General features: G+C 43.6%; 1 protein-coding gene across 1 annotated transcript; it reads left to right on the top strand.

Annotated features, from left to right (window-relative positions):
* The first annotated feature begins 1074 nt into the window (after window positions 1–1074).
* On the top strand, window positions 1075–27391 carry dync1h1 (dynein, cytoplasmic 1, heavy chain 1). Its single transcript, XM_082516380.1, has 78 exons — window positions 1075–1458; window positions 2544–2631; window positions 2733–2906; window positions 3032–3287; window positions 3440–3626; window positions 3728–3999; window positions 4124–4351; window positions 4455–5108; window positions 5236–5658; window positions 5767–5946; window positions 6087–6236; window positions 6369–6515; window positions 6698–6838; window positions 7008–7184; window positions 7351–7461; window positions 7560–7679; window positions 7769–8008; window positions 8181–8336; window positions 8496–8609; window positions 8715–8825; window positions 8920–9129; window positions 9234–9380; window positions 9514–9680; window positions 9874–10047; window positions 10194–10548; window positions 10650–10844; window positions 10944–11226; window positions 11316–11416; window positions 11533–11692; window positions 11925–12165; window positions 12245–12428; window positions 12575–12787; window positions 12897–13135; window positions 13240–13396; window positions 13505–13729; window positions 13818–14048; window positions 14165–14305; window positions 14400–14633; window positions 14777–14983; window positions 15088–15209; window positions 15314–15479; window positions 15579–15742; window positions 15854–15983; window positions 16128–16261; window positions 16370–16484; window positions 16564–16725; window positions 16883–17097; window positions 17193–17397; window positions 17532–17705; window positions 17815–17934; window positions 18058–18178; window positions 18399–18594; window positions 19307–19424; window positions 19512–19727; window positions 19837–20049; window positions 20208–20335; window positions 20424–20577; window positions 20765–20911; window positions 21035–21185; window positions 21296–21549; window positions 21684–21818; window positions 21908–22002; window positions 22097–22271; window positions 22357–22432; window positions 22548–22708; window positions 22791–22902; window positions 23011–23071; window positions 23156–23279; window positions 23381–23494; window positions 23588–23758; window positions 23908–24125; window positions 24209–24312; window positions 25291–25499; window positions 25764–25917; window positions 26009–26151; window positions 26278–26446; window positions 26738–26862; window positions 26978–27391. Exons 1-78 carry the CDS (start codon window positions 1209–1211, stop codon window positions 27104–27106), a joined length of 13923 nt encoding a protein of 4640 aa, XP_082372506.1. The 5' UTR covers window positions 1075–1208; the 3' UTR covers window positions 27107–27391.
* Window positions 27392–27672: the final 281 nt, after the last annotated feature.

The following is a 27672-nucleotide window of genomic DNA, read 5'->3' on the forward strand; positions in this document are numbered from 1 at the left end:
ACTCCAGTCACCCCAGCCATAAACTGTTCAGACTACTTCCATCAGGAAGGAGGTTCTGCAGCATCCGGTCCCGTACCAGCAGACTGAGAGACAGCTTTTTCCATCAGGCCATCAGACTGCTGAACACGTCATAGACACCTCAGCTTCACTACTGGAACTTTAACATTATGCACTCCATACTGTACAGTAACGCCACTGTTTTGCACATGTCTCACTCTGTATATTTTATTTTATATATTTTATTTATTGTTTACTCTATTTAATTTGTAAAATATGTGTACACACACACACACACACACACACACACACACACACACACACACACACACACACACACACGTAGAAAGATATTTAGTATACACATCCAGAAATGCATATACTATTATATATTGTACATATATTTATTAGTTTCAGATGTAGCCATTCTTGTATTTTGCTTGTTTACATTATTGTATTTTGCACAACTCTGTTGCTTGTGAAGCTCGCACACAAGAATTTCACTCACATGTGCTGTACCAATGTACCTGCACATGTGATGTGACAATAAAAGTGATTTGATTTGATTTGAATTAAATGAATATTAAAGTGTGTCATTTAATAATTAAAATAGGAAATAGTTAATCAACTAAATGAGTAAATAATGAATTAATGTCAATTAATTTCTTTAAAACATTCCATAAATTCATTTATTCATTTTTTTCAATTATAATTTATTAATGGTACATTTAATTCATTAATTATCTATTTATCAAATTTATTTTGGTACTCGTAGTCCCCAATAGAACATGGGCCTCAACATGCCTTTGATTTTTTAAAATTACATTATTATTGAATTAACAATAGCACAAATCAAAGTTTGTATTTTAAAAGCTATTTCAGCTGCATCATTCGAGACAACTCCCTTTCTCCCCCTATTTGTCGCACATGGTACTAACAAAAGGACAGAAAAAAAAACTGATTAATTCAACTGCATTATGGGTATTGTAGTCTTTGACGACCACAGCTCGGTGAACTCCCCATTTAAGGAACGACAAATACCATAATCCTTTGCGCATATAAAACAGATTGCGTCAGTTGCGACGTTTTGACAGCGGCAGTCAGTCAACCTATGACCCGCTGGTAGAAGCTGCAGTCAGCTTGTTACCGTCATCCTTTTTTCTTTGTTCACTTTCACACAACACCTAGTCGTCGTTGACGCTCTTAGAAGGATGTCCGACGGCGGGGGGACGGAGGAAAACTCCGGCACTATGGAGGTGTCGGCCGTTCAGACGGTGGCTGATACCTCGGTGCTGCAGAAGCACATTCGGAAGCTGGTACCGCTGCTTTTGGAAGATGGCGGAGAGGCCCCGGCCTCGCTGGAAACCGCCCTAGAAGAGAAAAGCTCCGTGGAGCAGATGAGAAAATTCCTGGCCGATCCCCAGATTCACACCATCCTGGTCGAGAGAAGCGCTCTGAAAGGTACGTCAGAGAACTCGACTAGCTCACAAATATGATTTTAATAGCAACACTGTTTGTTCACCCAGTTACTTTAGAATAAAGTCGGCGTCTTTGCAAATTAGCTTTTCTTGTTAACCACCTGCCAAATAGTTTGGAAACTCATCGTTAACTGCTGCTTTTACAACGATATTAACAGATGTCGCTAAAGCTGTCCATCTACTTACTAAGATAACTGCGCCGCACTGGGTGGGGACGATAAAACAATCAATCACAACAATAAAAAAATGGAGCTGTATGTTGACGTAACTCCGTTATTTTTGTGTTCCTTCTGCATTTATATAAAGCTATTATATATGCATATCACGTTGAGGCCTGGTGCACAAATAACGAGACAGATACACAGTCATAATAAAAACATGAAGCATAATTATAGGAATTCAAAGAGAATGGCTCCTTTGTCATAGCTGTAAGTCATTTTATCATGTGAACCAGCTTGTGTCAATAAACACATTATCTTCAGTTTCCCCAGGCAAATTAATCCTCAGCTTCTGAGCTGCTTTCCTACTATATCTGTGCTGAATCTTGATCCTTTGATACCACACATGACCAGTCTTAGCCTGGAGGTTTTGGATTCCTAGCCCAAAGAGTCACTTCCCCGGCCTATCCGCGGTTTTGCATTAATAATACTGATACTGCAATGCAGCCCACTCATCACTTGTAAGGGAGGGTGTGGACATGAATAGCTGCACCATCATCTGCTGCAGCATTTCTCATTGTGCACATCTATCTAGAGTCCAAATAGTTTAATTCTTTTTTAGCTGCATTGCAACTTCACTGGCCTTAAGGAGTCAATCATGCATGTCTTTAAATAGTTTGAAATAATTTAAAAATAAAAGCAGTCACATGCCCTACCTTATTGTACATGAGGCAAATGGAAATGTAATAAAGCAAGACTATTTGCACTTTGGTGTCCTCATATTGACATAGACAAGGTATTAATGTGCTACTTTGACCTTGTTTTACACCTAGTATGAAGAACCTGATGCACACATTCAATGATGGGTCATCTGTTTAGTTAATTAATATATGTATTTGTTTCCTCACAGAGGAGGTCGGAGATGAAAGTGAGGAGGAGAAAGAGTGCATCACTTATAATGTTAACATTGACATCCACTATGGGATCAAGTCCAACAGGTAAATAATGCACTGGAAAAAGTAATACTGCATATGATCCTTCAGTTATTTAAATTCTGGCTATTCTGGATGAATACATTCACCTTTTCTTTACTCTGTAGCTTGGCTTTGATCAAGAGGACAGGCGTCATTGATGCAGACAAACCGATATCAACCCAGGTGCGAGTGCTGACTTTGAGCGAGGATTCTCCCTACGAGACGCTTCACTCTTTCATCAGCAATGCTGTCGCACCTTTCTTCAAGTCCTACATTCGTGAGTCTGGGAAAGCCGACAGGTAATGTTACTTTGCAAAGCCTTCCTTAAATAAACTAAATCCTGAACTTGCATTGAATTGTAATGGATGGAAATGTAATGGAAGGAAAAAACATTGTAACATTGTTATCTGTTACAACTTTCTAGAGATGGGGATAAAATGGCCCCCTCTGTCGAGAAGAAGATTGCTGAGCTGGAGATGGGCCTTCTCCACCTGCAGCAAAATATTGAGATTCCTGAAATCAGCCTGCTCATCCACCCCATCATCACAAATATCGCCAAGCAGTGCTATGAGCGTGGGGAGAAGCCCAAAGTCACTGACTTTGGCGACAAGGTGGAAGATCCTACTTTCCTGAACCAGCTGCAATCTGGAGTTAACCGCTGGATCAGGGAGATCCAAAAGGTAAGAGGAATTTCTCTATATTTGTCCCAATTTAAAAGTCCATGATGGAAGTATATAACAAAGCAAAACCAGTCTTTGGAAAAAAAAAAAAACCTCTCTAATAAAAAACCCTTGATTTATGGTTGCTATCATCATTGCTCGCGCCCTTCTAGGTGACTAAGCTCGATCGTGACCCGGCCTCGGGCACAGCCTTGCAGGAAATTAGTTTCTGGCTGAATCTGGAGAGAGCCCTTAACAGGATCCAAGAGAAGAGAGAGAGCCCAGAGGTTCTTCTCACTCTGGACATCCTGAAACACGGGAAACGTTTCCATGCTACTGTCAGTTTTGATACAGACACTGGTAAGTTATAACTTTGCTGTTTTTACTTGGCTGGTTCAACACATGTTTGCATTTAGAAAAGCGCGAGTAAATGTTCACTTCTCCTCTACTTCTTCCTGCAGGTTTGAAACAGGCAGTGGAAACCGTCAATGACTACAATCCTCTGATGAAAGACTTCCCTCTTAATGACCTGCTTTCTGCCTCAGAGCTTGATAAGATCCGCCAGGCTCTAATGGCCATATTTACTCACCTGAAAAAGATCAGGAACACAAAGTATCCCATCCAGAGAGCACTACGCCTAGTAGAGGCCATCTCCAGGGACCTGAGCTCCCAGCTGCTCAAGGTGTTGGGTACCAGGAAGCTCATGCATGTAGCCTATGAGGAATTTGAAAAGGTTGGTGTGGTTTTTTTTTTGTCTCCAGCATAAAATAACACCCACAATTACACACAAACACACACACCTTGGCCACTCACAGTATTATACATTTTCCTGAATGCCCTTACGCTTCTCTGTGCAGGTGATGGTGGCTTGCTTCGAGGTGTTCCAGACTTGGGAGGATGAGTATGAGAAACTGCAGGTGCTTCTTAGGGACATCGTGAAGAGGAAGAGAGAGGAGAACCTGAAGATGGTGTGGCGTTTGAGCCCTGCTCATAGGAAACTTCAGTCCCGACTGGACCACATGAGGCGTTTCAGAAGGCAGCATGAGCAGCTGAGGGCTGTCATCGTCCGTGTGCTGAGGCCTCAGGTAAACCTTTAAATAGTGTTTTTTTTTTTTTTTTTAAATCACATCTTGACTAAGAGATTTAATGTTATTCTTCTGTTGTTGTTGTTTTTTTGTTTTTTTTAAGGTATCTGCAGTGCCTCAGCATGCCCCTGGAGAGACAGTTGAACCTCAAGATATGAAGGTGGCTGGAGTTCTCTTTGATGCTGCTGATGCCAATGCTATTGAGGAGGTCAACCTGGCATATGAGAATGTGAAAGAGGTTGATGGCCTGGATGTGTCCAAGGAGGGCACGGAGGCCTGGGAAGCCGCCATGAAACGTTATGATGAGCGCATTGACCGCGTGGAGACCCGTATCACGGCCCGCCTGCGTGATCAGCTGGGTACTGCCAAGAATGCCAATGAGATGTTCCGCATCTTCTCCCGCTTCAATGCTCTCTTCGTGCGCCCCCACATCCGTGGTGCCATCCGGGAGTATCAGACACAGCTCATCCAGCGTGTGAAAGATGACATCGAATCGCTGCACGACAAGTTCAAAGTGCAGTATCCTCAGAGCCAGGCCTGTAAGATGAGTCATGTCCGGGACCTGCCTCCGGTGTCTGGCTCCATCATCTGGGCCAAGCAGATAGACCGTCAGCTGACTGCGTACATGAAGAGGGTTGAAGATGTTCTGGGAAAAGGCTGGGAGAACCATGTGGAAGGGCTGAAGCTGAAGCAGGATGGAGATAGTTTCCGGGCTAAACTCAACACTCAAGAGATATTTGATGACTGGGCCCGGAAGGTATTTTATTCAACACCGATTCAGACATTTGGAAGAATATTAGATTGTAATTCTTACATATTGCTTCCTTTGTTTTGGGCTAATTGCAAATTCAAAATATTTGTTATCCCTTTCTTTTCTAAATCAGGTTCAGCAGCGTAACCTTGGTGTGTCTGGTCGGATCTTCACCATTGAAAGTACCCGGGCCCGTGGAAGGGGAGGAAACATGCTTAAGCTTAAAGTCAACTTTCTTCCTGAGATCATCACCCTCTCCAAAGAGGTCCGCAACCTCAAGTGGCTGAGTTTCCGTGTTCCTTTGGCCATTGTCAACAAGGCCCACCAAGCTAATCAGCTGTACCCATTTGCCATCTCATTGATCGAGAGCGTTCGCACCTACGAGCGTACTTGTGAGAAAGTAGAGGAGCGGTCCTCCATCTCCCTGCTGGTTGCTGGACTTAAGAAAGAGGTTCAGGTTCTCATAACTGAGGGCATTACTCTCGTCTGGGAGTCTTACAAGCTGGATCCCTATGTTCAGAGACTAGCTGAGACGGTCTTCAACTTCCAGGAGAAGGTCTGTGTGAAATAGATGTTACAGATATGCACGAACACAGACTCCAAACTGTCATTTAACTTTTAAATGACAAGTTGTATCAAACAATTTTGTCTTATTGTTTTTCAGGTGGACGACCTCTTACTGATTGAAGAGAAGATTGACTTGGAGGTTCGTTCTCTGGAGACCTGCATGTTTGACCACAAGACCTTCTCCGACATCCTGAACCGTGTGCAGAAAGCTGTGGATGACCTTAACCTCCATTCTTATTCCAATTTGCCCATCTGGGTCAACAAGCTTGACATTGAGGTCTGTACTGAAAGTTACATATTGTTCTGTAACGAATATAAAGTAATAGAAATACTTGGAATGTTTTGGTGTATAGTTGAACCTTTGTTTTGTTTTATAGGGTGCTTGTTGCTATGTTATTAAAATGGATGTTCTTTTAGATTGAGCGTATCCTGGGAGTGCGTCTTCAGGCTGGTCTTAAGGCTTGGACTCAGGTCCTCCGTGGCCAGGTAGAAGACAAAGCTGATGTGGACATGGACACAGAGGCTCCACAAGTCAGCCACAAACCAGGAGGGGAGCCCAAAATCAAGGTGAGAGTTGTGAAGTGGTACTGTGTTGCTTTGTCACGCTTTTCAAATGTTGATACACTTCTTTTAACATCTTGGAAAACCATGAACATCTAAGCACAGCTTGCTGTTTTATTATTATTTCTTTATTCTTAGAATGTGGTCCATGAGCTGAGGATCACTAACCAGGTGATCTACTTGAACCCACCAATTGAAGACTGTCGCTACAAGCTCTACCAGGAGATGTTTGCTTGGAAGATGGTTATACTTTCTCTGCCCAGGATCCAGAGTCAGAGATACCAGGTAGCCATCTTAAAACAGTTGTTGTTTGCACTGGTGAATATCTGGTGTAGGTAATCATGTAGTGTAAAACCACTTTTTAGACAAAATGTCTTTATTTTACTCAGGCAGGAATGATATTTGATGGTTTGGCCTATTGTACTTTGTACTGTTTTTATTTAAGCCACTCTGTCCCTCCTTGTTAGGTGGGTGTTCACTACGAGCTTTCAGAGGAGGAAAAGTTCTACCGTAATGCCCTCACAAGGATGCCTGATGGACCTGCGGCCTTAGAGGAGGCCTACAATGCTGTGGAAGACATCGTCAATGAGGTGGAGCAGTATGTTAAGGTAAGGGGCACCTATTTTAAAATAAAACATTACCTTACAAATTGATAGCTATTGATTATTTATTTTTTTTATTGTTTGTCTTTAGCTTTTATGACTCTTCGGACATACAGGATATACATTTGTGGTTATTTCACTGTTTATATGCTTTATTTTTGTTACTGCTGTTCAGGTTTGGCTGCAGTACCAGTGCTTGTGGGACATGCAAGCTGAAAACATTTACAACCGTCTTGGTGAAGACCTCACAAAGTGGCAAGCCCTGCTGGTCCAGATCCGCAAAGCTAGGGGAACCTTTGACAATGCTGAGACTCGAAAAGAGTTTGGACCAGTGGTCATCGACTATGGCAAGGTAGTAATGACTGATGGTTCGCAGTGTTGTGTTTAAGTAGGAGGAGGAGAAATACATTTCCACATTAAAATTTCCCTTATTTGTTTCGTGCAGTTGTATTTTTGACAATCCAGAACCCCCATGTGTTGGCTATACATTAAATTTTCATATTTCTATCTGATAACAGGTCCAGTCTAAGGTGAACTTGAAGTATGACTCCTGGCACAAGGAGGTTCTCAGCAAGTTTGGTCAGATGCTGGGACAGAACATGCAGGACTTCCACGCTCAGATCTCCAAGGTAACGTATGGTTTTACCAACATAGTTGGATGGATCACTTTCACACAGGGTAATAGTTATTCAGGACAGATGACTCATGCTTTGCTGTTCCTCATCAGTCCCGTCAAGATCTCGAACAACATTCTGTGGACACGGCTAGTACTTCAGATGCTGTCAACTTCATAACATATGTCCAGACTCTGAAGCGAAAGATCAAACAGTTTGAGAAAAATGTGGATGTAAGTACTCCAAACTATGTTTTTTGTTTTTAAAATCGGTTAAATTAAAATCATTTTCTAATCACAATCTCCCTCCTTTTTACCCGTAGTTATTCCGTAACGGACAGCGTTTGCTGGAGAAGCAGAGATTTCAGTTCCCTCCTTCTTGGCTCTACATTGACAACATTGAAGGCGAATGGGGTGCGTTCAGTGACATAATGAAGCGCAAGGACACCGCTATCCAGCAGCAGGTGGCCAACCTGCAGATGAAGATTGTCCAAGAGGACAAAGCTGTGGAAAACCGCACCACTGACTTGCTTAATGACTGGGAGAAGACCAAACCAGTTGCTGTAAGAAATATTTATCTTAATAAATTTAGTTTTCTATTTATAGCACATTTAATGCTAGATGTAGTTAATATTTTTAGATGCATAACTTCATGATGCCTTAGTTATAAAGAAATGGCAGATAAATTTGACTTACATTTTTTTTTTTTTTTAAATGTCTGATCTGTTCCCTTAGGGTAACCTGCGTCCTGAAGAGGCCCTTCAGTCTCTGACCATCTATGAAGGCAACTTTGGTCGTCTGAAGGTTGAAAGGGAGAAGTGTGCCCGTGCCAAAGAGGCCCTGGAGCTTACTGATACTGGTCTGCTCAGTGGCAGTGAGGAGAGAGTGCAGGTAATGCCAGCGCACATTTACATAAATGGTTAAATTACAAAATGATAAATGTAAAATTCATTCATTATGTTTTCTGGCTGCATTTCATTATCCATAAACTAAAAATTAAACCATTAACTGAACATTTTGAACCATTTCTGTCTTTGTGGTGACCTGTAGGTGGCGCTGGAGGAGCTGCATGACCTGAAAGAGGTGTGGTCTGAACTGTCGAAGATCTGGGAGCAGATTGACCAAATGAAAGAGCAGCCATGGGTTTCTGTACAACCACGCAAGGTACCAAAAGCAGAGCAAACATTTAGATTAAATCCCTGTGCCGTTCTGTATGATCCTTAAATTCTTCACAGAATATAACATTAGTTGATTTATTTGTACATGTAGCTCCGTCAGAGTCTTGATGCACTTCTGAACCAGCTGAAGAACTTCCAAGCAAGGCTGAGGCAGTATGCTTCATACGAGTACGTACAGAGGATGCTTAAAGGTTACTTGAAGGTCAGTAAACTAGTTTCACTCAAACTAATCAAAAGTTCTAACTTACACGACAAATTTACATTTTACATTTCCTGTGGTTTCCTTTTCACTCCAGGTCAACATGTTGGTGATTGAGCTTAAATCAGAGGCTCTGAAGGACCGCCACTGGAAGCAGCTGATGAAGCGCTTGCATGTGAACTGGGTCCCGTCAGAGCTGACTCTTGGACAGATTTGGGATGTGGATTTGCAGAAGAATGAGATGGTGGTGAAGGATGTTCTTCTGGTAGCCCAGGGAGAAATGGCTTTGGAGGAGTTCCTGAAACAGGTAAAGAAGATTTGCAAGAGATGGGCAGTTATAGCCTACATCATTAGAAATAGCTCTGTGGTTTGTTATGCTATAATTGTACTTATGCTTCTTTTGGTTTTCAGATCCGTGAAGTGTGGAACTCCTACGAGCTCGACCTGGTGAACTACCAGAACAAGTGCCGTCTGATTAGAGGTTGGGATGACCTCTTCAACAAGGTCAAAGAACATATCAACAGTGTGTCCGCCATGAAGTTGTCTCCTTACTACAAGGTAAACAGAACTATACGTTTAGTTTATTAAGGTGGCAGTTGAGCTTTTTTTTTTTTTTTTTTTTTTCCTTTATATTTCAGCCAGTCAGGATGGCATACATCAGTACGGTGTTTTTCTTTCCGTTTTCTCCCAGGTGTTTGAAGAAGATGCCCTGAGCTGGGAAGACAAGCTGAATCGAATCATGGCTCTGTTTGATGTCTGGATTGATGTGCAGCGTCGCTGGGTCTATCTGGAAGGTATCTTTACAGGCAGTGCTGACATCAAACATCTTCTGCCTGTAGAAACTCAGAGATTCCAGAGGTAAGTCTTTCTAAATGCTGCCAAATCGTGTCAGCATTTTAAAAATATTAAAAAAATATAAGTAAAAAAAATATAAGTAAACTTTAAGAATCATAACCTGATTTATTTGGCGCACTCATGTTTAGTCCCCATTTCCTTCCATAAAAATATTTTCTACTAACTTCTTGTGTAATCTGTCTCTGTCTTTTTCCAGTATCAGCACTGAGTTCTTGGCACTGATGAAGAAGGTGACAAAGTCTCCTCTGGTGATGGATGTCCTGAACATACAGGGAGTGCAGAGGTCCCTGGAGCGACTGGCTGATCTTCTTGGAAAAATCCAGAAAGCCCTTGGCGAATACCTGGAGAGAGAAAGATCCTCATTCCCCAGGTATGAAGGGCATACTAAAGCTGAGCAAACAGAAGGAGGAATGTGTAACATGTCTTCAAATGTATTTTAAAAGTGAAAGAGTGTATCGGATATTTTGAATGCATTTATTAATACAATGATTTGATCAATTACTTTCTTGTTGGCAGGTTCTACTTTGTGGGAGACGAGGACCTGCTTGAGATAATTGGCAACAGCAAGAACGTGGCCAAACTCCAGAAGCACTTCAAAAAGATGTTTGCTGGTGTCTCCAGCATCCTCCTCAATGAGGACAACACTGAGGTGCTGGGAATCTCATCACGTGAGGGTGAAGAGATTATCTACAAGACACCAGTCTCCATCACAGAGCACCCGAAGATAAATGAGTGGCTGACACTGGTGGAGAAGGAGATGAGGGTGACCTTGGCCAAACTGCTGGCAGAGTCTGTCACAGAGGTCACTACTTTTAACAAGGGCACAGCCATTGACCTGAGCCAATACATCAACTGGATTGATCGCTACCAGGTTGGGATTTAAATAATTAATTCCATACTGTTTTAATTTCGATACACTCTTGAAATCTGGAACTGTGTTAATGTCGCCTTATCTTTATTCTCGTTTCACAGGCCCAGCTGGTGGTCCTGTCCGCCCAGATTGCCTGGTCTGAGAACATCGAGTCTGCCTTGACCACCATCTCTGGTGGTGGGGACATGACGCCACTGCAGGGAGTTCTGTCGAATGTGGAAGCCACACTCAACGTGTTGGCTGACACTGTGCTGATGGAGCAGCCTCCAATCCGCAGGAGGAAACTGGAGCACCTGGTGAGTTTGGACTTTTTTTTTTTTTTTTTTTTTTGATATTTGTGAAAAATTGTTGTTGGATAAAAATTGTCTAAAATCCATTTCGCTCTCCATTCTTAGATCACAGAGCTGGTGCACCAGCGTGATGTAACCAGGACTCTGATCAAGAACAAGATCGACAACCCCAAGTCCTTTGAGTGGCTCAGCCAGATGCGCTTCTACTTTGATCCCAAGCAGACAGATGTCCTGCAGCAGCTGTCCATTCAGATGGCTAATGCCAAGTTCAACTATGGCTTTGAGTACCTGGGTGTCCAGGACAAGCTTGTTCAGACCCCACTGACTGACCGTTGCTATCTCACCATGACCCAGGCCCTGGAGGCTCGCCTTGGTGGATCTCCATTTGGTATGGAACTACTATTTAACTTTTTGTTTTACAACATGGCAAAGAGGGAAACAACCCCCCAACCTTGACTGAATTTGTCCTTTATCTAGGTCCTGCTGGCACTGGGAAGACTGAATCAGTGAAAGCCCTCGGTCACCAGCTTGGACGCTTTGTCCTGGTCTTCAACTGTGATGAGACTTTTGACTTCCAGGTAAATTTATCATTTTAGCAATTTTATAACAGGACACCAGCATACCATCAGAGATTAAACACTGTGCTCTGTTATTGCTTATTAATTCAGTGACCATTTTTCGGTTTCTCCTTCAGGCAATGGGCCGTATCTTCGTGGGTCTGTGCCAGGTAGGAGCCTGGGGCTGCTTCGATGAGTTCAACCGTCTGGAAGAGAGAATGCTGTCGGCCGTCTCCCAGCAGGTCCAGTACATCCAGGTCGCCTTGAGGGAGCACAGCAACCCCAACAGAGACAGAAGTATGCATAGTATTTGTGAAAGATGGCTGTCCTTTTAATGAGAAATATCCAGACTTAGACATTTGTGAGAATAAAACGCAGCAAAGCAAATATTCTTCAACACTTCATGCTGCTGAGGAAAAATATCACCAGAATATGCCACTATATTCATCACCAGTGATTAGGTTTTTCCAGGGGAGTGTATTATAAGTAAGTCTTTTTTCCTTCTTTTTCCTTTTGGTCACTTTCCTAGGCGTACCTGTCACTACAGAGCTCCTGAACAAGCAGGTCAAGGTGAGCCCAGACATGGCCATCTTCATCACCATGAACCCTGGCTATGCTGGCCGTTCCAACCTGCCTGACAATCTGAAGAAGCTCTTCCGTAGCTTGGCCATGACCAAGCCTGACCGCCAGCTCATTGCACAGGTCATGCTCTACTCTCAAGGTTTCCGAACAGCTGAGACCCTTGCCAAAAAGATTGTGCCCTTCTTCAAGTATGTATTGTTTTAGTTAGTAACTTTGACAGGACTTTAAGTCAGAGGTATGACAACTTAATCTTTTGCTTCTTTAAAGACTGTGCGACGAGCAGCTCTCCTCCCAGAGCCATTACGACTTCGGTCTCCGAGCACTCAAGAGCGTGCTGATCAGTGCTGGCAATGTCAAGCGTGAGCGAATCCAGAAAATCAAGAGAGAGAAGCTTGAGCGTGGAGAGGATGTTGATGAGAATGAGATTGCAGAGAACCTTCCAGAACAGGAGGTATGTAAAGTAGACTCTTGGACATGGAGGTCATGTTTATTCAGGGCAGAGTTTTTGCAAGTATAACAAACTTATTTTAGAAAATGAGTTGTTTTATTCAGTCTGTCTGTCATTTTTTTTTTTTTTTTTTTTTTTTTTTGTTTTAGATCCTGATCCAGAGTGTGTGTGAGACCATGGTTCCCAAGCTGGTGGCAGAAGACATCCCTCTGCTGTTCAGCCTGCTGTCGGACGTCTTCCCTGGAGTTCAGTACCATAGGGGAGAGATGACTGCTCTGAGGGAGGAGCTGAAGAAGGTCTGCGGAGAGATGTACCTCACTTATGGAGATGGGGACGATGTAGGCAGCATGTGGGTAGAGAAGGTATGAAGCTGAGTGGAACTGATATACTTTAGTTCAATGGGCTTTAAACATTTTCCTGTTATAAGATTCATATATACTGACATTTAACTTGTCGTTCAACCTTTTCCAGGTGCTCCAGCTGTACCAGATCACACAGATCAACCACGGTTTGATGATGGTGGGACCTTCAGGAAGTGGGAAGACCATGGCATGGAGGGTGCTGCTCAAGGCCCTGGAAAGGTTGGAGGGTGTGGAGGGCGTGGCCCACATTATCGATCCCAAGGCCATCAGCAAAGACCACCTGTACGGAACCCTGGACCCCAACACTCGTGAATGGACTGATGGCTTGTTCACACACATCCTCAGGAAGTGAGTTCTGTAATAATTGAGTAATTACACATCTTCCAAGCTAGTCTAATTGTTGTAATTAATTTCTTTTTAATCTTTAAATGAACGATTTCTTTCAATTTCAGGATCATTGACAATGTCCGAGGTGAACTACAGAAGCGTCAGTGGATCATCTTTGATGGCGACGTTGACCCAGAGTGGGTTGAAAATCTGAACTCTGTTCTGGATGACAACAAGCTGCTCACCCTGCCCAATGGAGAACGTCTCAGCTTGCCACCAAATGTAAGAGCATGGCAGTTTATACACAAATTTATTTTTCTCTTTTCTTAATGAAGTCTGTCCTGGAGACTTCATTAAGTATTCAACCCAAATTATTCTTTTTCTGTCCAGGTGCGTGTGATGTTTGAAGTGCAGGATCTGAAGTATGCCACCCTAGCCACTGTGTCCCGGTGTGGTATGGTCTGGTTCAGTGAGGATGTTCTCAGCACTGACATGATCTTCAACAACTTCCTGGCTCGCATTCGCAGCATCCCATTGGACGAGGGAGAGGATGAAGCTCAGCGGAAGAGGAAAGGCACAGAGGATGAGGACGAGGCTGCGTCACCAATGCTGCAGGTAAATCTAGAGAAGAACACATGCTGTATTTAAAAACAAACAAATAAAAAACACACTAATGCTGTCCCCACTTTCTGCTTTAAACTAGATCCAGCGAGATGCTGCATCGGTCCTTCAGCCGTACTTTACCTCCACCGGCCTCGTGATCAAGGCCTTGGAGCATGCCTCGAAGATGGAACACATCATGGATTTCACCCGCATGCGATGTTTGGGCTCATTGTTCTCAATGTTGCACCAGGCCTGCCGTAATGTGGCTCTGTACAACAACAACCACCCCGACTTCCCCATGCCCATTGATCAGCTGGAGAAGTACATGCAGGTAATGTTCTCCTTTTTCTTGCTCTGTAATGAAAGAAGTATAAATGCTGAGGTGTTGCATCAACATGATTACTGTGCTTTCCTAAAACTAATTGTTTTCATGGAATTTCTTTGCAGAGGTATTTGATCTACGCTGTGCTCTGGTCCTTCTCTGGTGATGGAAGGTTGAAGATGAGGGCAGAGCTTGGGGAGTATATCCGTCGCATCACCACTGTGCCACTTCCCACTGCACCCAATGTTCCCATCATTGATTATGAGGTACATCCTTTCTTTGTCAAAGAGTTGCTGCTGCTATTAATTCCCTATATCCACTTTTTTAGAGATTAATTATTATGTTTTTATTTGTGTTTAGGTGTGCATCTCAGGGGAGTGGCAATCCTGGCAGGGCAAAGTGCCCCAGATTGAAGTGGAAACCCACAAGGTGGCATCCCCAGATGTTGTTGTTCCTACCCTGGACACTGTTCGCCATGAAGCTTTGCTTTACACATGGCTGGCCGAGCACAAACCACTGGTGCTGTGTGGACCACCTGGCTCTGGAAAGACCATGACCCTGTTCAGTGCCCTCAGGGCTTTGCCTGATATGGAGGTACTGGGCTATGAAATCATTTTCACGTTAATTGCCTGATCTTTGAAATATTCACAATCAGTTCTAATCAGATATTGGCATTATTGTTGTAACTAAGCTGTTCCCATCTAATAGCTAAAATGTCTACTGCTGCTTTCTACCAGGTTGTTGGTTTGAACTTCTCCAGTGCCACCACACCAGAACTGCTGCTGAAGACGTTTGACCACTACTGCGAGTACCGGCGGACTCCAAATGGTGTGGTCCTCGCCCCTGTCCAGCTGGGGAAGTGGCTGGTGTTGTTCTGCGACGAGATCAATCTGCCAGACATGGACAAGTACGGCACACAGAGAGTTATCTCTTTCATCAGACAGGTATGACAAAATGATTCTGTGTTAAGCCCTTTGTACTTTTAAGTATGTCTAAGCACTTCATTTAAGTCATTGCTGCATCAAATTGGGATCCTATGTCTGTGCAGATGGTGGAACACGGAGGCTTCTACCGCACCTCAGACCAGACTTGGGTCAAACTGGAGAGGATTCAATTTGTTGGAGCCTGTAATCCTCCCACTGACCCTGGCAGAAAGCCTCTCACACACAGGTACAGCTCTCAGACTGAACATCTGATTAGAACTGTAGTATAATTAATGTTTAATGCAAAAGGCAGGCTCTAACAGTGGTCATATTACCACATAATCTTTCTAGGTTCCTGCGTCACGTCCCTGTGGTGTATGTGGACTATCCAGGCCCAGCCTCCCTTACCCAGATTTATGGAACCTTTAACCGTGCCATGCTGCGCCTTATCCCCTCTCTGCGAACCTACGCTGAACCTCTTACAGCCGCTATGGTTGAGTTCTACACCATGTCTCAGGTAAAGATGATTACATTTCTCTTAATATGCATGTTTTATTGGAGACTTTTTTTTCCATATAAATAAAAATATTGAATATTATTCTTTTTTCCACTTCAGGAGCGCTTCACCCAGGACACACAACCCCACTACATCTACTCTCCCAGAGAGATGACCCGCTGGGTGAGGGGTATCTTCGAGGCCCTGCGGCCACTTGAGACTCTTCCTGTAGAAGGGCTCATCCGCATCTGGGCCCACGAAGCCCTTCGTCTCTTCCAGGATAGGTGGGTGCTCACTGATGTGAGGCTAGTTGTGCTTGCTCTGCATCAGCTATAAAGTGTAACATTTTTGATAGTAACGTTTAAAATGTGATCATATCTGATTGTGTCATTCAGGCTTGTAGGTGATGAAGAGAGAAGGTGGACAGATGAAAACATTGACACGGTCGCTCTCAAACACTTCCCCAACATTGATAAGGAGAAGGCTCTCAACAGGCCTATCCTCTACAGTAACTGGCTCTCCAAGGTACATATGTGGCCATATGTACTCAAATATGATGGCCAAACTCTGATCCTGCTGCTGTTAAGTTACTAAAGAGTTGTAAGAATTGACTTCATCATTAATGGCTCTAGTAAGAATTTTACTGAGTTTGTGTTTTTGTGTATGTAGGATTACATCCCAGTGGAACAGGAGGAACTGAGAGACTACGTGAAGGCCCGTCTGAAGGTCTTCTATGAGGAGGAGCTGGATGTTCCTCTGGTGCTCTTTAATGAGGTTCTGGACCACGTCCTCAGAATTGACCGGTGAGTAAAGGCTTCTGAGCGTTGTCATCTCAGTGTTACTTTAATTATAAATGACAAAAATAAATATTAATTTTGGATTACATTTTTAAAATCTTTATCCTTTGTTAGAATCTTCCGTCAGCCTCAGGGACATCTACTGTTAATTGGTGTGAGTGGAGCAGGAAAGACCACGCTGTCCCGCTTTGTAGCCTGGATGAACGGATTGAGCGTCTACCAGATTAAGGTAGATACAAGTGATTTGTAGTCATAGAACATTTCCCTGCCTTTTGCATGGATTGTTGAGCGTGTTTTTGTGTTTTCAGGTACACAGGAAATACACTGGGGAGGACTTTGATGAAGACCTGCGTACTGTGCTGCGTCGCTCAGGTTGTAAGAATGAGAAGATCGCCTTCATCATGGATGAGTCCAATGTGCTGGATTCTGGTTTCCTTGAGAGAATGAACACACTTCTGGCCAATGGAGAGGTAACTTACAGCTAGTTTCTTATTTGTGGTGCTTTATTCATTTGAGTGTAAAGACAACACCGCCCCTAGTTTTCTGAGGTTAATGTATGTCCATTGTTTTCTGGCTTTTATTGTGTTAATGTTACCCTTCTTTTTTTTCTTCTTTTTTTTTTAATAGGTTCCTGGGCTGTTTGAGGGAGATGAGTATGCCACCTTGATGACTCAGTGTAAGGAAGGAGCCCAGAAAGAGGGTCTGATGCTTGACACACATGAGGAGCTGTACAAGTGGTTCACCAGCCAGGTTATCAGAAACCTTCACGTGGTTTTCACCATGAACCCCTCATCAGAGGGCCTGAAGGACAGAGCTGCCACATCTCCTGCCCTGTTCAACAGGTACAGACACTTAGAGTGGATGATTGTAATAAATGTGAGGAAAAAGAAAACTGCACTGAGTTTCCGTGTTTACTGAAAACATTCCTCTGCGTCAGGTGTGTGTTGAACTGGTTTGGAGACTGGTCCACAGAGGCCCTATATCAGGTGGGTAAGGAGTTCACCAGCAAGATGGATCTGGAGAAGCCCAACTACAAAGTGCCAGACTACATGCCCATCGTCTACGACAAACTGCCCCAGCCACCATCTCACCGAGAAGCTATCGTCAATGGCTGTGTGTTTGTACATCAGACACTTCATCAGGTAGAGCTGTTTCCAGCAAATGAGCTACTTTATTGTTATTTCAACAGCAGTTGCAAATTTGCAAACGTTCTTGGATACAAATGATTGTAAAATTTACTGAGACGTACATAAATAATACTTTTAACTTCTTTCAGGCAAACAACCGTCTGGCCAAGCGTGGCGGTCACACAATGGCCATTACTCCTCGTCACTACCTTGACTTCATCAATCAGTATGCCAACCTGTTCAATGAGAAACGCAGCGAGTTGGAGGAGCAGCAGATGCACCTCAACGTTGGTCTCCGCAAGATCAAGGAGACTGTGGATCAGGTGAAGTAGCCTTTTCGTTTCATGAAATCTTAAAAAGCCATCAGATTAGTTTCTCTAATGAAAATTTTGTCAGCTTGTTAGAAGTGCTTGTGTTTGTCTCCTTTCACAGGTGGAGGAACTTCGTCGTGACCTGAGAATTAAGAGCCAGGAGTTGGAGGCAAAGAATGCTGCTGCCAATGACAAGCTGAAGAAGATGGTGAAAGACCAGCAGGAGGCCGAGAAGAAAAAGGTAGGAAGGCTGAACTTTGAAATGACTAGTTTTTAAAGACTTTAGACATTGTTGCTTAGGCCTGCAATTACGTGTTTAAGTGTTTAAGATTTTAATTTATTTACTCTGTCATTGTGATTCAAGGTGATGAGCCAGGAGATTCAGGAAGCTGTGTACAAGCAGCAGGAGGTGATTAAGGACAAACAGCTGAGCGTCAAACAGGATTTGGACCAAGTGGAGCCAGCTGTTATTGAGGCTCAGAATGGTACAGTGATTCTTGTTCATTTATTCATCAGTGTCTTTAAAAAAAAAATTAATTTAAGATTATTCTTTCAGTCATTTGATGTCATAAAACCAGCAAAACCAGTACAACAGCACTTGAATTGTTATGTAGACTTTGTTAACATCTTCTGCTTACATCCTCCCATCATCATGCCCCCTTCCCTCATCATAAAACCTCATCCTTGCTCACCTGATGTTGATAGCTGTTAAGTCCATTAAGAAGCAGCACCTGGTGGAGGTGCGTTCCATGGCCAATCCACCCGCAGCGGTGAAGCTTGCTCTGGAGTCTATTTGTTTGCTCCTGGGAGAGAGCACAACGGACTGGAAGCAGATCCGTTCCATCATCATGAGGGAGAACTTCATCCCCACCATTGTTAACTTCTCTGCTGAAGAGATCAGGTGACATGAGAGAATCTTTGTTTATAATTGTTTACTAAAAATTTCCCCTTCTGTCTCCCTCTCTCCCCCTCCTTCATGTTTTTCTGTCTTTGCCCCCCTGAACCTCTTTCCAAATTCTTCCCCCCCCCCAAACACTACTATTTGTATCTTGCAAACACATTCCTCCTTTCACTTAACTAGCCGTGAGTTCTATTAAGCGGCAGCACCTAGTAGAAGTACGGGCTATGACCAACCCCCCAGCTGCAGTCAAACTGGCCCTGGAGTCTATCTGCCTTATGCTGGGCGAGGAGACAAATGACTGGAAAAAAATCAGACAAGTTATTATCAGGGATAATTTCATCAGCAGCATAGTCAACTTTTCCTCTGAGGAAATGAGGTATATGTGTCAGTGTGTTTTGTTTTTGTTTTCTAATGGAAGCACAAATGCCATTTAATCAGTACAAGTGGCACCTGTGATTAGCAATCAGTGTTAATCTACTGGAACAAAGTGTAATCGGCTGGTTTTAAATCTAAGAATAAGCTGATGGTAAAAACTACTGTGCTTGTGATTTCTTTCAGCCAGAAATTGGTAGAAATTGTTCCCATCCCCACCTCCAAACCCAATTCAAAATAATCCTCCACACTGTTCCACAAGTTTGATTTTCTCAATGATTATTGACTGCACAGAGTGCTGCTGTATTGTAACTCCTTGGACTATTTCAACTATTTCCAGCGACTCCATCCGTGAGAAGATGAAGAAGAACTATCTCTCCAACCCAAGCTACAACTATGACCAAGTGAATAGGGCATCATTGGCCTGTGGACCCATGGTGAAATGGGCGATTGCTCAGGTAGAGAAGCCTGAACAATATGAAAATAAGGACTATAACTGGGTAATGAGGGTTTTCGTCTAATGTACACTTCTACCACTCCTCTAGCTTAATTATGCTGACATGCTGAAGCGAGTGGAGCCTCTGCGTAATGAGCTGCAGAAGCTTGAGGATGATGCCACGGACAATAAGACGAAGGCAGAAGAGGTGGAGCAGATGATCAGAGACTTGGAGGCCAGCATTGCTCGGTACAAGGAGGAATACGCTGTCCTTATCTCTGAGGCCCAGGCCATCAAGGCTGATCTGGCAGCAGTCGAGGCAAAGGTAATTGTCCATAAAACATGCCTGGTTCTGTTCAGATCATCTGTTCAGGACTAAACAGAAGTTTCTTGGAGGAAAAAAAAATCTCATTTCTTATGTTCTTTACTCCCAGGTGAACCGCAGCACAGCCCTGCTGAAGAGTCTGTCAGCAGAGAGAGACCGCTGGGAGAAGACCAGTGAGACGTTCAAGAACCAGATGTCCACCATCGCAGGAGACTGTCTGCTTTCTGCAGCATTCATCTCGTATGCCGGCTACTTTGAACAACAGATGAGGCAGAACCTGTTCACTACATGGTCTCATCACCTGCAGCAGGCCAACATTCAGGTATTTCCTACTCCAGTCCACATGTCCAGTCATTTTTGATCAACACGTCTCCAAATGTCAGCCTCATTGTGATTACTAATATAAACCATAGTCACCAGCAAGAGTGCTGTCAATAGATCAAATTTCAAGGTGCTCACTGACTTGATTTTCTCCTGCAGTTCCGCACAGATATTGCTAGAACTGAGTACCTGTCCAATGCAGATGAGAGGCTCCGCTGGCAAGCAAACTCTCTCCCAGCTGATGACCTCTGTACTGAAAATGCCATCATGCTCAAACGGTTCAACAGGTCCGCAAACCTCACCTATCTCCTTTAGGCTGTGTGTTCAGTTGAACTTACTTCTAAACATCTTTGATCTTTCTTTATCTCTTATTAGGTACCCACTAATAATCGATCCATCAGGCCAAGCCACAGAGTTCATCATGAATGAGTACAAAGACCGCAAGATCACAAGAACCAGCTTCCTGGATGATGCCTTTAGGAAGAACTTGGAGAGTGCTCTGCGTTTTGGAAACCCACTGCTGGTTCAGGTAAGAGCTACCTTCTCCAACTGCCAGTGTTTTCCTTGTGTGCTTGCTGCTTGATAATTTTCTTAAAGCTGCCATAATCAAAGGACTAGTTTGTTTAGAGTTTTTGGGGGGGGGGGTAATAAAAAACAACTTGGAAAATAGATTTTAATCTCAAGGGAGATTAAATTTGAAATATTTATTTCCAAAGGACGTAGAAAGCTACGACCCCATCCTAAACCCAGTGCTGAACAGAGAGGTCCGCAGGACTGGAGGGCGTGTTCTCATCACCCTTGGAGACCAGGACATTGATCTGTCACCTTCGTTTGTCATCTTCCTCTCTACCCGAGACCCAACGGTAAGGGCACTGTTTATTGTATCAGTATTGATCAACTAACATTGTTATTTGCTTTGTTTAAAAAGTACAAAACAGTTATACAAAAGTGTTTATCTGCATTGTTATGGTCTCTTGTGTCTGCAGGTTGAGTTCCCACCAGACTTGTGCTCTCGTGTTACCTTTGTCAACTTCACTGTGACACGCAGCAGCCTTCAGAGCCAGTGTCTCAACGAGGTCCTAAAGGCTGAGAGACCTGACGTGGATGAGAAACGCTCAGACCTCCTTAAACTGCAGGGTGAGACAGAAACATTGAGATTCTGTGATAAAATGATAAGACACAGGTGGTGGGAAAAGAGATTGGTGAAATTTTAATGATTCAACTCTTATATTATGACTGTCTTTCAGGCGAGTTCCAGCTGCGTCTTCGTCAGCTGGAGAAATCTCTGCTGCAGGCCCTCAATGAGGTTAAGGGTCGCATCCTTGATGATGACACCATCATCACCACACTGGAGAATCTGAAGAAGGAGGCAGCTGAGGTGACTAGGAAGGTGGAGGAGACTGATATCATCATGGCTGAGGTGGAGGCCGTGTCACAGCAGTACCTGTCTCTGTCCTCTGCCTGCAGCAGCATCTACTTTACTATGGAGGCTCTGAACCAGGTCTGGGCACATCTCATTTGCTCTTTAAACTAGTACTGTTGGTAGTATTGTCTTCTTTTCTCAAAATTGCTGTAACATCAATGCACACAGAGATAGGAACTCAGAAATAAACTGAGCAAATGTTCTCCCTTCAGATGCACTTCCTCTACCAGTACTCTCTTCACTTCTTCTTGGACACGTATCACACAGTGCTGTATGAGAACGCCAACCTCAAGAACATTAGTGATCATTCACAGAGGCTTGCTGTCATCACCAAGGATCTTTTCCAGGTTTATAACATAACTCCTATGAATAAGGGTTGTTTTGGGGGGGTGAATGTAACAGTCATGAGCTTTATATGTGATTTGTGTGGCATTAGGTGGCGTTCAACAGGGTTGCCAGAGGTATGCTGCACCAGGACCACATTACATTTGCCATGCTGCTGGCTAAGATCAGCATAAAGGGCATGACCAGGTAAGAGAACACCTGAGTTACACTAATGGAGCACAAGCAGTCATGGCATACTGCATGAAGCACCGTTACTTATTTATTTTCTCCTTTTTTCCAGTGAGCTGCCATATGATCCAGAGTTCCAGCACTTCTTACGTGGTAAGGAGATCGTACTGACAGGCACACCACTTCCCAAGGTGAAAGGTCTGACCGCTGAGCAGAGTGAGGCCATGGTTCGACTCAGCCGCCTGCCAGCTTTCAAAGACTTGGTTGAAAAAGTCGAGGCTGACGAGGTGAGTAATGGTAGGCCGATGGGTAGTTTGTAGTTTGACTCTTAGAAACTCTATTAGTAATCATTTGTTTTGCTTGTTACTTCAGCAATTCTTCATGTGGATTGAGAGCAACACTCCAGAGCTGGCTGTTCCATACCTGTGGTCAGAGGAGAAGCAGTCCAGTGAGTATATACATTGTGTACAAACATTAAGGCCAAGCAAAAAACAAAACAAACACACTACAGTGTATATATTTGTATAAATTATATCTGCCTGAACTGTCCATTATATGTTCAGCTACCATTGGCCAAGCTCTGCACCAGCTCCTGCTGATTCAGGCCTTCCGTCCCGACCGTCTCCTGGCCATGTCACACATTTTTGTATCAAAGGTGCTGGGAGACACATTCATGAGCATCATTGAGCAGCCTCTTGATCTAGCTAATATCATCGACAGTGAGGTAATGATCACTTATTTATTTCAGATCAATGACCTTCCCATTGTCACTCTTGCTGATAATTCTTATTTTTTCGTGTCTGTAGGTGAAGCCCAGCACTCCAGTGCTGATGTGTTCTGTGCCAGGTTATGATGCCAGTGGGCTTGTCAGAGATCTGGCTGCTGAGCAGAACAAACAAATCACCTCAATTTCTATCGGTAAGAAGGAAATAAATGTAACTTTTGGTTTACCAGTAATGTAGATCAAGTGCTTAATGAGAAATTTTGAGGATATTGTAAATAACTGCTTACTGATGTTTTCCACAGGTTCTGCTGAAGGTTTCAATAAGGCTGACAGAGACATCAATACTGCTGTCAAGTCTGGCAGGTGACTAATGTGGTTTCTTTGTGTTTGTGAGACTGTACAGTTTGTGTTCTTGTACTGATATCCTGACTGTTCCTTGTCCTGCAGGTGGGTGATGCTGGAGAACGTCCATCTGGCCCCTGGGTGGCTGATGCAGCTGGAGAAAAAACTTCACTCTATGCAGCCTCATGCCAGCTTCAGGCTGTTCCTCACAATGGAGATCAACCCCAAGGTATATCACATCATTCATTAGATTTGTCATTTAGACTTGGATTAATTCATTGTCAGTTTTCACTACTTCCTGTTTTTCATGCCGCTGTGTTTTACCACCAGGTGCCAGTGAATCTGCTTCGTGCTGGCCGTATCTTTGTGTTTGAGCCTCCTCCCGGCGTCAAGGCTAACATGCTGAGAACTTTCAGCAGCATCCCAGTGGCTCGCATGTGCAAGGTAACATAATGGACACACACAAATGTGAAGAATAAACGATCAGTGCTGTCCAAACATTCTCCATGTAAATCATGTTGTCCCATATCCACGCAGGCCCCCAACGAACGTGCGCGTCTCTACTTCCTGCTTGCTTGGTTCCATGCGGTCATCCAGGAGCGCCTGCGTTACGCACCACTGGGCTGGTCCAAGAAATACGAGTTTGGAGAGTCTGACCTCCGTTCTGCTTGTGACACGGTTGACACCTGGCTGGATGACACTGCTAAGGTTGGAGAATTAACACTTTAAATGTTTTCTAGTTTTTGTATGACTAATCCTTTCCTCCTTGTAGCTGTTGCCTAAATCTATTAGATAATGGTCAGTTTTAAATAATATGACCTTGCTCCACTCCAATCGTTACACTCATGCACACACAGGGTCGTCAGAACATCGCTCCAGACAAGATCCCCTGGGCAGCTCTGAAAACCTTGATGGCCCAGTCAATCTATGGAGGTCGGATCGACAACGAGTTTGACCAGCGGCTGCTCAACACCTTCCTGGACCGCATCTTCACCAAGGGAAGCTTTGACAGCGAGTTCAAACTGGCTCTCAAAGTTGACGGACACAAGGACATCAAGATGCCTGATGGCATTCGGTCAGTATCTGATAAGCTTTAGCTTTTGTTGTTCTCTGATAAACATTCTCTGTTAAGCGTCTGATCATTTTGATTTGTTACAGACGTGAGGAGTTCATGCACTGGGTGGAGATGCTTCCTGACACTCAGACGCCATCTTGGCTCGGATTACCGAGCAATGCAGAGAAGGTCCTGCTTACCACTCAGGGTATGCTGCTGTTGCTGTTACTGAACGACAGCTTGTTTTTCATCTGTGTTCCATTTATACTTAACAAGTTGAGATTGAATATTCTCACTGGGTAGCTCATTAACCAACTCTCTCTCTATTCTAGTGTCATAACTCGTACTTTGGCAGGCTGTCGCCGTGCAGTGAGAGGTCGAAATCTTAGATTTAGTTGTTTTTTGCGTCTACTTTGGACAGAACACTGTGCCGGGTGTCAAAAAACATGTTAAGAACATTCCTTTTCCTCATCTCTCATCCTTCCATCAGTTCTCTTCCCTCTTTACCAGTTAGTTTTCAGAAGCAACCTTCTGTAGCATAGCTATAATGTGCAGCGTAGCTGTAGTCATAGCCATTTTACTTTAAAGGTTTTCTTCCCAAAGGATGGGTGTGGGTCTCCTCACCCTTCAGCAGCTGTATTTCACAGCCATCATGTTGCTTTGCTTAGATGTTATCTTGTCCCACCTGCAGATTAGGACTTCAAACATCCTACCATGCCTGCTTCCCATCCTTTCACTCCCCCTCTCTGACCTCAACAGTCATGGCTGCCAAAGCATCCATCCCTTGAGCACATGGTCCAGTCTCCCCTTCCTTCATCCCCACTCCACCACAAACTTTCTCCCTTAAAACCCGCCCCTTTTATTATTTATTTATTTTTTTGGGGTTGTGCTGATTTCTTTTACAGATCCAGTAATTCAGAAATGTGGATCGTTATCCACTTGGCAATTTCGTTTAAGGTTACATGTGTTGGAATTATTGCCTGAAGCCTTGTGTATTTTGTCTGACCCAGTGTAGTCCTATTTTTATTTTTTTTATTTTTGATAAAACAAACCCTTTAACCCATCCTTGAGGTAAGGTGTTTGTTTCTTTTCTGTGATTAATTTCTTCTTCCCTTCCTACATCCCACCATGGCCTTGTCTTCCACCTCCCTCCTTGCCCAATCACTCCCTCTGCCGGGCTGCGCAGGCACTGACATGATGGGTAAGATGCTGAAAATGCAGATGTTGGAGGATGAGGATGACCTTGCCTACGAGACTGAGAAGAAGGAGCGCACTTCATCCACATCTGACACCCAGCCAGCCTGGATGAGGACCCTCCACACCACCGCCTGCAACTGGCTGCAGCTCATGCCGCAAACGGTTAATCCTCTCAAACGCACAGTGGAGAACATCAAGGTAATGACAGAGAATAGAGGGCTGGCAAGCAGGCTTGTGCTGACAATATCCTTCTTTCATTTATAACCAAGGAATTGTTTCACCGTCGGGTGATTTTCAATCTTTGTGCCTGAAATGTGAGGTAATCGGGTATAACGGACTTTAAAAAGTTTGATTTTCAGTAAATGAACAATTTTTCTTTTTCAGTTTCACCAAAGCACATCTGTCTGGCTTCTAATTTATGGTTTTGTTTTGGTATTAATATTATCTTTGTCCAAATACCAGGACCCCCTGTTCAGGTTCTTTGAGCGTGAAGTGAAAATGGGAGGTAAGATGCTTCAGGAGGTCCGTCAGGATCTGTCCGACGTGGTACAAGTGTGCGAGGGCAAGAAGAAGCAGACCAACTACCTGCGAACACTCATCAGTGACCTTGTCAAAGGTTCTTCACTCAGACTATTTGATGTACTTTAATGAATTTGTTTATTTGTTTGAATACTTTATATACCTGTGGTATACACCTGTCTGTTCAGGAATCCTCCCTCGCAGCTGGTGTCGGTACACAGTCCCCGTCTCCATGACTGTAATCCAGTGGGTGTCAGACTTCAGTGAACGTATCAAACAGCTGCAGCAGATCTCCCAGGCAGCTGCCAGCGGGGGTGCAAAGGAACTGAAGGTACTGTTTGTGCACACATTCAAACAAGCTTTGGTTCTTAAATAGTTTGGTTAAAAATGAAAACAAAATGTGTTTTCATTTTCTTTTTATTTCTACTCCCTTGTCTCTTCCTCTCATCATTTCCAGAACATCCATGTGTGCTTGGGCAGCCTGTTTGTGCCAGAGGCTTACATTACCGCCACCCGCCAGTATGTGGCACAGGCAAACAGCTGGTCCCTAGAAGAGCTGTGTCTCGAGGTTAACGTCACCACTGCTCAGGGCGCCTCACTGGATGCCTGCAGCTTCGGCATCAAAGGTTAGACTTAACACATATCATCTGATCTAGTTGGCGGCAAAAGCACTGCACAAATCAGATAACAATGCGGCCTTTAGACTGAACAGACAGCGTTGTAATTAAATCATATCCATATGAATTTAACATGTTTTTTTTGTTTGTTTGTTTGTTTAATCTGGACTGAAATCTAACCTAAAAAGGTGTTCGCAGGACTCTAAAACATGCTACTAACTGTATTTGTGGTCTAATGTAGTGAGTTGTTAAGACATGAATTTCTTTTTCTCATTCCAATCTTGCTTGCTGCACCCTCAGGTCTGAAGCTTCAGGGAGCTACTTGTGCCAACAACAAGCTGTCTCTGTCCACCTCCATCTCCACTGAGCTGCCTCTCACTCAGCTCCGCTGGATCAAGCAGAGTAATGCTGAGAAGAGACACATGGTAACCCCCCCCCCAAAAAAAAAAACCCCAGCCCCATTGGGATCTAAAAAGCTAGATTTTGAAATATAGCTATGGAGTTGTCCTTCTCACCTTTTGTGTTTTCCTTTCGCTGCAGGTTACTCTACCCGTGTACCTGAACTTCACCCGGTCTGACCTAATCTTCACCGTCGACTTCGACATCGCCACCAAGGAAGATCCTCACAGCTTCTACGAGCGTGGAGTTGCCATCCTGTGCACAGAGTAATTGAAACGAGACGTTTCCTCACTTTAAGTCTTGATTATAATCAAACCACATTTAATCACTTACATTCATTACCCCATAATAGTAGTTGTAGTAGAGATGTTTGTGGAACTGCAGTGAACATGTAACAGTTCTTAGTGTTTAGAAAGTGTTTTGGAAGGTTGAGACGTTGTCTGATGGTTAATGAAAAGAAAATGAAATTTGGAAAGGAAAGTTGGAAAAAAGATGTTTTAATGGAAGAACCAGCACGTTGTTGTATTTAGATGGAATAAAGCTCATTGGAATGAACTGCTTGGTCTTTGTGTTTTAATTAATGTCGTGCATGGTTGTTGCTATGGAGCTCTTTTCTTCTTAGGAGCCTGTTCAGACTGGGAAGTATTCTAAAGGAAATGTTTAAGTGAATCACACACACATGCCAAAGGAAACATCAGTGACATAATGTTCTTTCTTGTGAAGCTGCTATGGATTGTCCCAAATGCAATATCAGCATTGTAACTTTAGACAGTTTTTTCCTGAATGATTTTTTTTTTTTCCAAATTATATAAAGACATCTGGACTGAACATGAGAC

Source organism: Aulonocara stuartgranti (assembly GCF_965226115.1).
Source record: "Aulonocara stuartgranti genome assembly, chromosome: 19".
Lineage (NCBI taxonomy): Eukaryota > Metazoa > Chordata > Actinopteri > Cichliformes > Cichlidae > Aulonocara > Aulonocara stuartgranti.

Coding starts and splice junctions, on each gene's coding strand:
- dync1h1 (XM_082516380.1), top strand. CDS start 1,209: ATGTCCGACGGCGGGGGGACGGAGGAAAACTCCGGCACTATGGAGGTG. Junction 13,730..13,817: donor CTGCGTCACCAATGCTGCAG/GTAAATCTAGAG, acceptor GCTTTAAACTAG/ATCCAGCGAGATGCTGCATC. Junction 17,935..18,057: donor AGGAGGCCGAGAAGAAAAAG/GTAGGAAGGCTG, acceptor TTGTGATTCAAG/GTGATGAGCCAGGAGATTCA.